At 39.4% G+C, this 13,113-nt stretch overlaps 1 protein-coding gene across 1 annotated transcript; it reads right to left on the bottom strand.

The window, feature by feature from the left end:
* Positions 1–3,565: 3,565 nt before the first annotated feature.
* Positions 3,566–8,327, bottom strand: LOC128703716 (uncharacterized). The gene is made up of 3 exons (XM_070101392.1): positions 8,056–8,327; positions 6,086–6,367; positions 3,566–3,584 (listed from the first exon to the last, which is right to left on the bottom strand). The coding sequence occupies exons 1-3, from the start codon at positions 8,325–8,327 to the stop codon at positions 3,566–3,568; spliced, it is 573 nt and encodes a 190-aa protein (XP_069957493.1).
* Between the last annotated feature and the right edge of the window lie 4,786 nt (positions 8,328–13,113).

Genomic DNA, 13,113 nt, shown 5'->3' with positions numbered 1-13,113 from the left:
CAGCAGTAAGAAACATTCCCAAAGGAACCACGATCTTGCTTCAGTCAAACCAATTGCACTTTGAGGTCTCCCAAGGCAGTAAAGCGGCAGTTCACGTAGCAAGGTCTTATATCAGGGACTTACAGGAAGTCAATGCCTGCCTGCAGCCGTTCGAGAGCAGTCCCCAGTCAGTTTATTTCAGCAAACTATAGTAATAATTCATTACTTTTATCTGGCAAGCATGAAACCTAATCAGAGGGTGTTCAGCAGAAATACCTACTTGTTCCATTCCTTTTCTGCTTAGCGGTAAGAGAACCCAAATCCAACTTACACAGTGAACTCAGTATCCGGAACATGGATGATGGGACTCTACCTGGAACGGGGGAATCCCTGGTAGAGGAACTGCGACTGATGAAGTCACAGTGAGAAGCTTAAAGACTCATCCTCAGTCCTTCATAGTGTGAATTATCTCTACAAACCTGAAAATAATTATAGTTGTGCGAGCAATCCTACAAGAAGCTTCAATTACCACCCCGTCCCAGAGTATACTATTGGGAGCACCGCTGGATCATCAGTTCTCAAGGACAAACTGAATGAGAGATTAAGTGATCTGGATGTACATGACGCCCCGTATCTCCTCACAAAGTGCTTAACTATGCCAAGAATAACTTATTTCTTGAGGTGTGCACCCTCCTTCGACTCAGTGAATATGACGCACTCCTGGAAGATATTGATTCTGTCACTGGAAGATCACCAATTGGATCAAGCAAGACTTTCGGTGCTGCTGGGAGGTATAGGGGTGCGTAAGACAACGCATTTCTGTCTTTATGAATTGCATCCAGCGAACAATTGAAGGAGAGTGTACTGGGACGCCTGAAAGGTGCTTTAGGAGCTCTAAACACAAAGTTCCTCGAAGAGGCTGCAGAGTGTGACAACATGCAGACCACCTCAGAGATTGCAAACAGTCCGACTGGGACAAACAGATCAGGAGAAAATCGGCCACATAATGCTCATTTCCTAACGCTGAAGGCACCACATTCAGAAGATTTCTTTTGGCGTCCCTAATTCATCCTTGGGCACTCACCTCGACCCTCAAGCCATTCGGATTAGTGTAGTTATTCGCCTAGCAGCCCCTGTACTCACCGAAGACAGGTGCATTTACGACAGGGCATCAGGTGATTAATTTAGGCGAAATGGTCTCATCTATCATACGTCGGATGAGAAATTTGCCAGACACGAAGTCAATGACATCATTAAGAGAAGTTTCGCCATAGCCACCTGGTACTGAAGCCTAAAGGAATCCAAAAGTGTCCCAGGAGAGTCATCATGCTATCCCTAGAAAGACAGTAAGTCCTTTCTAAAATTTTATCTAAAACGTTTAAACATACATTTTTTTTTAATTTATGTCAATGTAAAAATTAATAATTTTGTACCAAAAGAACCTTAGAAAATTTACCTCACCTTACCTAACTTACCTATCTCTTCACTGGTCACTACTAGGTAATGCTCCCTGTTCCATGAGCTTTTTCATACCTCTTCTTAAAGTTATGTATGGATCCTGCCTCCACTACATCTCTTTCCAGACATTTCCACTTCCTGACAACTCCGTGATTGAATAAATACTTTCTAACACCCTTGTGATTTATCTGAGTCTTCAACTTCCAGTTGTGACCCTTTGTTGCAGTGTCCCATCTCTGAAATATCCTGTCCTTATCCACTTCTCAGTTCTTCTCAGTGTTTTATATGTTGGCATCACGCTCACCCCTAACCCTCCTGTCCTCCAGTGACGTCAGGTCGATTTCTCTTAAAATCTCCTCGTAGGACATGCCTTTATGCTCCGTCACTAATCTCGCTGCAAACCTTTGCACTTTCCCTAATTTCTTAATGTGCTTGGCTAGATGTGGGCTCCAAAGTGGTGCTGCATACTCCAATATAGGCCTGACGTACACGGTATACAGGGTCCTGAACGATTCCTTATTAGGACTACATTTTTTGTTTTCCATACTTCAGGTAGTGGCCCTGTTTCGATATATGTGCTGAAGATTGCTGTTAGTGGTACACAGAGCGCCTCTGCTCCCTCTCTCAGGATCCATGGCCACAGCGATTTTGAGGTATCTAGCTCGCTTAGCAGCCTCTTTACCTCCTTGTCTGTTGTATGTATAGTATCCAACACTTCATGGTGTACCCCACCATGAAGTGTTGGAGTCCCTTCTGTTTCCTCTGTGAATACTTCTGTGAATTTCATGTTGAGCTCCTCATACTTCTCGGTCGTTTCTTGTGATATCTCCTCATTCCTTCCTCAGCCTGATTACCTGGTCCTTGACCGTTATTTTCTTCCCAATAATTCTGTACAGCAGCTTCGGATCAGATCTAGCTTTCCCTGCTATGTCATTTTCTTAGTGTCGTGTGTGTGTGTGTGTGTGTGTACTCACCTAAATGTGATTGCAGGGGTCGATTCATAGCTCCTGGTCCCGCCACTTCACTGGACGCTACTAGGCCCTCTCTCTCCCTGCTCCATGAGCTTGATCATATCTCTTCTTAAAGCTGTGTATGGATCTTGCCTCCACTACATCACATTACAGAGTATTCCACTTCCTGACAACTCTATGGCTGAAAAAATAATTCTTACCCTCCCTCTGACTCATCTGAATCTTCAACTTCCAAATGCGATCCCATGTTTCTGTGTCCCATCCCTAGAACATCAAGTCTCTGTCCACCGTGTCAATTGTTCTCAGTATTTTTTTAAGTCGTTATCATGTCCCGCTATCCCTCCTGTCCTGCGTCGACAGGTCTATTTCCCTTAACCTTTCTTCGTAGGACATTACCCTTAACTCCAGGACTAGTCTTGTTGCAAATATTTGCACTTTCTCTAATTTCTTGGTGTGCTTGACCAGGTGTTGGTTCCAAACTGGTGCTGCATACTCCAATATGGGCCTGACGTACACGGTGTAGAGAGTCTTAAACGATTACATACTTACTAAGGTACCTGAACGCTGTTCTTGGGTTTGCCAGGCGCCCATATGCTTCAGCAGTTATCTGGTTAATGAGTCTCAGGTGTGTTGGTGACCCACTCCTCTTTCTCATTTACATCAATGATCTCCCAAACGCATCTCAATTCCTCAAACCTATATTATTTGCAGATGATACTACTTACGTCTTCTCTCACCCAAATCCACTCATACTAACTAACACTAAATGCTTCTGAATTACAGAAAATATCTACCTGGATGATGACCAACAGACATACTCTCAATATAGACAAAACTTACTTCATGCATTTTGGAAAAAGCGCTTCGAAGATACCGTACTATGTGCAGCAATTAGCTCTCTTTGCTCTGTACCACTCACACATTTACCCCTATCACACCTATGGAGTCTGTGCATGGGGGTCAACTACAGTAAATCTCCTCAGACCCTTAATAACCCAACAAAAAACAGTAGTCCGAGTGATAACTAATTCCAACTCGAGACAGCCTACTCCGCCACTATTCAAGAGTCTTAACTTACTCGATATACAAAAACACCCACACTTTTTATTGTGCCTGCTACATACATAGTACACTGCACTCTAATATAACCCCTCCTCTTAAACTTCGTCTTGACAACTGCAACAGAACACATAACCATAATACAAGACACAGAACACTCTTTGATATCCCTCGTGTCCATCTCTCCCTGTGCAAAAATGCTATGCACATAAAGGGCCCTAAGATTTGGAATTCACTGCCTGCACATCAGTTTAGACTCTTCTTAGAAATCACCTCATCACCCGAAACTAAACAGCTTCCAAGCAGCTTTCTAATTCACCTCCCTTATCGCATACCGTGCTATGGATCACAGTGTCACTCACCTAAATCTCTAGACTTCAAAACTAGAGGCTCAAAGTTCATTACATTACTTAATACTACATTGTAAAAAATCATTACCTGCGCAACATTGTTCTGACTTATACTCAATTGCACCAATCTAATAATGTAAACTACTTTCAACACGACCCATGTAATATTCCCATATTGTAATTTAGTCATTTTACTAGTGATATATACAGCCTGTATACTACTTTCAACTTGTCCCATTGTATTATTCCCATATTGTAATTTACTGTTTGCTATATATAAAAACAGATGTTGAATTTTAACAAACTATGATCTACTTGTCAATTATTAAGTTAGTCAGTAACCCATTAATTTTAGTCTGCCCATAATGCCTAGGCATGACAATGGCTCTCTTTGCACTGCAATTTTTTTTTGTAATTACGCACTGTAAACTATCTAATTAAATAAGACTCCCTACAACATGTCAGTCCTATTGTAAACTTGCAAAGAAATAAAGAATCTGAATCTGAATCGGTATTATACTCACCTCAAGATCATTTTCCTTGAGTGAGGTTTGCAGTCTTTGCGCCTTCCCCCCTAGCCTGTACTATGTCTGCGGTCTTCTTTGACCTTCCCCGATCTTCATGACTTTGCAATTGTTGGGGTTAAATTCCAGGAGCCACTTGCTGAACCAGGCTTGCAGCCTGTCCAGGTCCCTTTGTAGTCCTGTCTGATCCTCATCCGATTAAATTCTCTTCATTAACTTCACATCATCTGCAAACAGGGACATTTCTGAGTCTATCCCTTCCGGCAAGTAATTCACATATACCAGAAATAGCACCTGCCTTAGGACTGACAACTGTGAAACCCCGCTTGTCACTGTCGCCCTCGTCACGTACCAAGACTCGTTGTTACCTCCTTGTCAAGTATTCTTTCATCCATTTCAGTGTCTTTCCTGTTATGAATGCTTGATCTTCTAGCTTTTGCACTAATCTGTTGTGTGGAACTGTGTCGAAAGCCTTCTTTCAGTCCAAGAAAATGCAGTCTACCCACCCGTCTCTCTATTCTTACTTCTCTTACCCTGTCATAAAACTCCAGTATGTTTGTGACATAGGATTTTCTTTCCCTGAAACCGTGCTGGTTGTCGTGGATAGCTTGCTTCTTTCTAGGTACTCCACCACTCTCCGTATAGCATGCAAAGTTGTTACTACTGGTAGTGGTTAGTAGTTACTAGTTAGCTATTTTAATAATGATGATTCACAGAAAACAGCTGACACTGCTTATATTATGTTTCCAGATTACACATACATCCTGGTACGGTGTGTTGATACCGACAGTACAGATCAAACCAAGTTCATATACTTTCGACATCTTTATTAAATTTATTTCGGTCCTGTGACCTTTGGACTAACATAGAGTAACCAAAGTCCCAGGACCAAAGTGTATCTAATTAAAATGTCCTTACACTAAATATCTGCTGACACTAGTTTCAATATTATCAATGGTCTGTGAGCAATCCGTCTGAGCAAAAGTCACTTCTCCAAAACACTTCAAGAAATATATCTGTGTAATACACAGATTTCTGTGGGCTTGAATTTTGTTTCGTTGAACGACTGTATAAATAAAACTAATACAAATAATTGTCACGGGCTATTTATTTACTAAGTTCACTGGTCTCAGAAAATATCACTGAGTGTCAGGATTTCTTACATGTGAGAGTTTACAACAAAACAGAGACTATGATAATTTCCACAAATTTAATCAGCCTATGAAAAATGTTGAAAATGCAGTAAAAATTCTGAAAGTTCTTTATAGGTACATAGGGTGATTATTAAACTGTATAAACATATATCTTCTCAACGAATACCGAACAGAGATAAAAAATAGATTTCAGTCAGTAATATGTAAGAACTACATTTTTAAGCAAAACCATCAAACAAATTATACTTGTTTACTAACTGTTTTTAGACATATGTGCTATGTTGTAATCCATTCAGACCGACATAAATATCTACTATTTTCTGAGATACTGTAACCATTATTATCCGAGTTTTCAGTGCTATTGTCATCGATGCTCAAGGTAGCGCAAGATCTCCGCACACCATCACAGGCGGTTATTAGTATACTAATGAAGGTAAAATGAGAGATATCCATGGTCATTTACAGATTAAAGAATATCAGGGATTAGGACTGGGTCTCATTTGATTTTCCGATTCCATTGGACCTGATAATTTTTTTTTGCAGTAATCTGACTGATCTCAACTGCCGAATATTTGGCTGATTTGTCTCACTTGCCAAATCTCAGAAAGTTCATATACCCACGTTTGTTTACGTCCTGCGAATCTTCAGAAGAGGCTACGTTGAATGTCTCTTCTTCAGGGCGAATATCTCTGGCCCAGGCGAAGGGACTATGAGGTGGCAGTGACATATACATGCTTGGAGTACCTCTCTTCATGCGCTGAAAAGTTATCTCCCCGGACTCAGGAGACTTGGCATTGTGGACTGCGGAAACATCCCGCTTAACGAGACGGGAAGGAGTGGAGTTGATGTGACGATCTATTGATCGACCGAACCTGAAACAGAGGGTGTATTATATTATTTCTAACATATGAACAGAAATATAATTTCACGGAATGCCCTATAATTTGCTCCATCTAGTGAGACGTGCTGCAGGAAGAAGATTTAGAATTTAACCCCAGTCGTTGAAAACTGGCCAGGAAGAAAAAAGGAAAAAAGAACTCCATCAAGAGAGCTGAGTTGTAAAGCGATAGCATCAGAGATTATCAGCAGACAATTCAAGTGGTGCCAGTCCTCTTCAAGACTATTTCTTATGTGCTCCATTTTAAACACAGAAAGGCGGCTTCATCGTCTATGAAACATTAGCACAATTTCTTAAAATAATAAACTCCACTAACACTTAACCTGAAGTTACCTCCACTAGTATTACTACTAATACTAGTATGAACCAACAACGCCCTTATATTCCTGTCACCTCACAGTGTTCTCCACATATATCATTTGTGTCCTTATACTGTGTGTATTAGCTTAACAAACCTCCAAGAAGCGAAATGTGGCTACAGTAAAATATTTTCTTGTTTGTGTATGAGTCGTTCTACCTAAAAAAAATAAGGGTATGTGTATAAATATGTATAGAAATTTTAATTAATTCTCCAGCCCATCTTAAACCAAGATACAATGACTGTTATAATAAAATTGACTCAGTCATCATCACTCATTTAGAATCTCTCTTGCCAGTTCAAATGACCATCGGAATTGCAAGTTTTCCATCGCTCAGTGAGAGGACAAGCTCTCTACTTTCTTTGTCCATGACTCAAGTCCAGCTCACCGGCTTTCATGAATTTCTTGTTAAGAGTTTCATTGCCTCCCCTCCAACTAATATTACGTCAAACCATAAAAACAACTTTTCTCCACTCATGTTAAGATGCTCACTGGATGCTGAGGCTTCTAGAAACCTTTCCCTTTTTTGTAATCCATCATGGGAGGTCCCGATGCTTCCTTCCTTCATTCTATCTCTGATTTACACATGCCTATGGCCTTTCTATTTTGCTCCATCCTGTCTAAATGTTTAGTAGACTTCAACAACCTCATCTTAGCCCTTTGAATTATATGGTTGGTAATCCCACATCATTTTCTTAATTCTACTCTACAAATGCCTGCATATTGACCCACACATTGCTCTCAAAATTGACATCTCTAATGCCTCCAGCCTCCACCTTGTTGCAGTGTTTAAATCCCATTCCGCACACAGATATACGTGTTAGTACCACTTTACTTAGGTGTTTTCCTTATTTTTTGCCTACATAAAAGCCTCAACAAATCTACCTTTTCCTTGTAAAGTCTATACATTAACTTGTCTTCCAAAGACCCATCTGCCCATATGTTCCCCCACATATATCTCAATACATTCAATTCATCCTTTCAATCTGATGTCCATTTTTTTATTGTCTAGAATTTTTTATACTGTCATCATCTTGCTCGTCTCTACTTTCACCTTTAAATTAATTCGAGTCTGCATTTGTTATGTGCTTCTATTTTCTGTTTTCTTTCCTGTATTATTATTCCATCTGTTTACTTTCCTTATCCTTAAAAAAATCTCTTGCCAACTTCTTGCAATCACATTTTGTTTCATTTTGCCATAAACTCTAATAAATTCTAATTTCCCTGTAACTATAACTTCAAACCACTTTCTGCCTTTTGCAGTTTTCTACTTTTTTTTTAAAGTCTTTGATTTCTTTCTCACCTTAAGTAGTTTCGACCACTGTAGCCTTTATTGGAATCAGGTTCACTTAAGTGGTACAAATCGTCAACATTTTCCATCATTGCTTGGCTTCCTGGGAAGAAAAATCTTTGTAATTCCTTTTCTGGCAAATCTATGGAATTATCAAGTTTCTTGGATGAACCAAAGATGTGATTGGGCTGACTGAGGGCGGCTGCCATGGGCGGGGCAGGGGCGGCGTGGGCGTATGAACACCATGTGATGATTGTTAGAAACATCCAAGCTGCCAGACACATGATGCTCGACCTATTGGTTAGAGAAGTAAATATGTCAGTGATTATCCATAGATATATATTAGAGAACCTTCAAATACATATTACGGAGTACTGTATTTAAAAAAATATATAAAATAACGCTCAATATATAATGTCATTTTCCTTGTAGTATACTGAAAGTGGACGTGTATTATTTCCTGAAAGCGAACGCGTTTTATTCCTGTGAGTCAGGCAGTGGCCAGGACACGAGCCGATGAGGTGTGTTTAGGAGTAGGTTACGCACAGGAGAGGAACCAAGATGCTACGTAGCGGTGTGAGTATGTGGTTCTGGGTAGGTTTTTTTTAGTGTATACTGTTTTGGTGTGGACGGGCCAGTGTTTTGGAGAGCATTTAATATTTTAAATGTAGCCTAAGTAGCCGGCAGGAAGGAAAAGCGGGGTGTGAAAAAGCCTCCCAGTTTATATATTTTAACTCATTAGTAGCAGTGAGTTAATGTGAACTGCAGTGTGGTGCTTTTTTGGAGTAGATTGTAAGTTGTATGTAAGTTTATATTATTATATATATTTTTGTATAGGTGAGTTTTTATGTCCTTCCTTATACAGCGTTAATTATTTGCACTCATGCTTCATAATTTGTATGAGTACATGCTGGTCCTAGAGTTCCTGTGTTTTTCAGTGTAATTTAAATGCCCCTAGACAGTAGATTAAGCAGCCATTTAGGGGCCAGGACCATTTCCTTTAAGTTACGACATCAAAGTCGTAACATATTCTGATATATTTTTAAAACAATATTTAAAACTACAATACTTAAATTTAAAAATAGTATTTAAAACTATAATATTACTTCTATATCGTTAATAAACACATTTTTGAACTGACTGCATACATGAACGTGTCTAAGATGACTGGTTTTCTATTTGTAAGGACCGAGGCTGATCTTATGTTAGTATCTGTCATCTCGCAGTTTCTAAGCAATTGTTGTACGTATATGGATAACAGTAGAATGAATCAGTGCAACCGAAACCTCAACCAATCAGAAAGTAATCATCAATCTGGATATAGTCGATTGGCCCATCAGTAGAGAACCAGTCAGCAGGAAACAGATCACCTATCTTTATAAAAGTGAAGTCAGAGATAGTAGGATCAAAAGTGATGCAGTGTCTTTTGATATGTGTAATATTGTGAAAGACCAGAATACTCTCTTGACTGATTTAAAGATTAGGGGGATGTGACGCGATAAAAAGTGCAGAATCATTGAGATGACCAAATTACAATAAAGTATAGGTTCAAATTAACGTGTCGCGTCAGTAACATAGGGAGCCACTCACTCCAACAACCCAGGATTTAATTCCATCCCACATTTTCTTCCTCCTTATTCTCTGCAAGTTATTTAAGTCTGACATTAATCTCCAATACACATCTACTTCAGCCTCTATTGCTATAATATTTAAAATTTTTCCTCACACACACATACTTCTTTCTTATACATTCCGCTTTTGTATCCACTGAAGAACTCTTATCCTTCCATAGACTTTTCAACACACCAGCTACCTTTTTTCTTTCTTAATTTTATAATTAACATTGTCTTTTTCAGACATCACTGCCAACTTCTCCAATCCTAAATATCTAAATGCATTCACCTCCTTTAAGTTGTTTTTCAACGAAATCTTACAAACTGTTTTTTCTTATAAAACCTTATTTTAACCTCCTCTCAAACTTTTAGCAACCTCTCCATTTTATCTTTTATATCTCCAAAGAACACTGTCTCAAGAGCTATGAGCATCTTTGACAGGTCCCATTTTATATCAGATTAATTATCTTTTGTTGCTGTACATGTCCTAACTCTCGATATTAACTATAAATGCAACTACTTTAATTGGAAAAAAAATATTTTTTATCTCATGCTCCAACCTGAGCATAATTCTCCTCTTAATTTTCAACATTTGGCTATTTTTTTCAAGAAGTCATCTATGAGTTGTGTTGCATTCCTTAATCCAGGATTTAAATATTTAAATATTATATGAACAGCACACAAATATTATTAAAAAATAGACTTTAATACATTTTAAAGTTGAAAGATTTCCAGTGAACTTACATTTGGGATCTTACATTTATGGAATGAGTCACGGTATAGTGCCTTTTATTCTTTAAGAAGTCATTATCATGTAAATTCTTTACTGAAAAAAAGATATTTGTTCTCTTATGTCCTCATTATTATTTAACGCTGAGTTACCATTCGAGGAGTTTTTCATTCTTTGATCATAAAAGCTTAGAAACAGATACCTGTTTTCTCCTAGTGTGACTTGATAAACTCATGAAAGCTCCTTTAGGTGATAAACTTGTAAGCATAAATCCAGTGGACATTGAGGCTCAGTTCAGCCTAAGAAATATTTTATCCGAATCCGTTCGGCTTCGGATAAAATATATGTCATTTTAAGGATAAATGACATATCCTTCAAAAATTCTGTTTAAGTAGATCTTATTCGGCCGGTATGGAACAATGGCCTGGGCACTGCCCTGACAGTTTTATGGTTGGATTGGCAATGATTCGAATCCCACCCGTTCTGTTAATTGCTTTATTATACAGTAACTTCATAAAGTTTTCCTCGAATGGTACATTATAACAATAAAAGTGGATGGATCTTCAAGTGTTTATCTCAACCACAAGAAGAAGAATGAGAAATGATGAACTTGAGCACTTAATAGCGTTCTTTAATCCCCTTGCACATAGGTGACACCCACTACTTTGAAAACACTTACCTATCTGGTGCTTGTTGTTGTGTCCGAGAAACAATGAGACTAGGAATGTCTGCCTGGAATGAGGCAAACTGTTGTAATACATCCTTCCTCCTACCTGTTGCTTATATACTGACAAATATCCACTAATGCATCGACAAAAAATCAATCTGATACGTCAGCGCCACCGCCTCTGGTAGGCTGGAGCCGCCATCTTTCCTTCACTTTTTCCCTTGTGGTTAAGACTTATTATGTGTGATTACCTTCACTGGGAGGATTGCATTAATCTTAATGATACCTGATACACAGGGAAACTCAATGGTGGGAGCTGGATATTTGTTATTAGCATTTAATGTTTAGTGAAAAATCCGCAAAATTTCTATTGGTGAAATGTGAGAAACGTAATCAAATCTTTGCCTGATGAAGCTCTAGTCAGAGCTAAAAGTTGTCCTAGTTGAGGCTTTTACTACAAAGTGTGAGTCTTCTTCACTTTTGTTGCCACTTATGGTAGTGAATTCAACCTGTGAAAAGTTTGAAAATATCATTCCACAATTTGTCACTGCCTGTGATAGAGTTAAATAAAAAATCCAAAAAAGAAAAACAAAATTGGGGCTCTGGTGGCCTGGTGGCTAAAGCTCTCGCTTCACATGGCGAGGGCCTGGGTTCGAGTCCCAGCCAGGGTAGAAACATTGGGCGTGTTTCTTTACACCTGTTGTATATGTTCCCCATCAGTAAAATGGGTACCTGGGTGTTAGTTGATTTCTGTGGGTCGTATCCCGGGGCAAAATTGACCTAATTTCCTCGAAATGTTCTGCATAACAAAAGGCTTTCTGTATAGTAGTATATCACTGATGTCAGCCAGGACTGTATACCTTGTATATGTACTTGTAGTAAATAAAGATTTTATTATTATTATAAAAATAAGACACATTTAATAAGAGATGTTGGTCAGTGCTGCCTACATATATACAGTGGACCCCCGCATAGCGAACTTAATCCGTGCAAGAGGGCTGGTCGTTATGCGAAATGTTCGCTATGCGAATTAATTTTCCCCATAAGAAATAATGGAAATAAAATTAATCCGTGCAAGACACCCAAAAGTATGAAAAAAAAATTTTTTTACCACAAAAAAATGTTAATTTTAGTACACACAAACTGAGAAAGGCATGCACAATTACATGACACTTACTTTTATTGAAGATCTGGTGATGATTGATGGGATGGGAGGAGGGGAGAGCATTATCTTCTTACTGTTTAGAAGGGGAATCCCCTTCCATTAGGACTTGAGGTAGCAAGTCCTTTTCCGGGGTTACTTCCCTTCTTCTTTTAATGCCACTAGGACCAGCTTGAGAGTCACTGGACCTCTGTCGCACAACAAATCTGTCCATAGAGCTCTGTACCTCCCGTTCCTTCAAGACTTTCCTAAAATGGGCCATAACATTGTCATTGAAATAGTCACCAGCACGGCTTGCAACAGCTGTGTCAGGGTGATTTTCATCCATAAAGGTTTGCAGTTCAACCCACTGTGCACACATTTCCTTAATTTTTGAAGTAGGCACAATGGATTCCACAACTGGCATAGGCTTCTCAGGGTTAGCCCCAAACCCTTCAAAATCTTTCTTAATTTCCATACTAATTCTCACCCTTTTTACCACAGGGTTGGCACTAGAAGCTTTCTTGGGGCCCATGGTCACTTATTTTCCAGAAACAGCACCGAAAACACTGTAATAATACGAAATATTCCGAGTGTATGCTTGAATGTTACCGCGGAGGCTAGCTGGTAAACAATGGGACGGGCGGCACATGTGAGGCTGGCTGAGGGCCCACATTGGACGCGTCTCGGACGAAGTTCGCTGAGCGGGTTTTTGTCTACTATGCGGGGCAAAATTTCAGCGAACAAAGCGTTCGCTATGCGGATTGTTCGCTATGCAAGGCGTTCGCTATGCGGGGGTCCACTGTATATATAAGTACTTGAGAACCCCAAGTACAGAGGTCCGATGGAAGTCAAAAGCGTCCTGATGGAGCCACTATGCTACCCTGGAAGGATGGAAAGCAGATTGCCTGGGACTACA

This window comes from Cherax quadricarinatus, chromosome 76, assembly GCF_038502225.1.
Source record: "Cherax quadricarinatus isolate ZL_2023a chromosome 76, ASM3850222v1, whole genome shotgun sequence".
Taxonomy (NCBI): Eukaryota; Metazoa; Arthropoda; class Malacostraca; order Decapoda; family Parastacidae; genus Cherax; species Cherax quadricarinatus.
The sequence above is the reverse complement of the archived record's forward strand: the minus strand, read 5'-3'. Positions and strand labels throughout refer to the sequence as shown.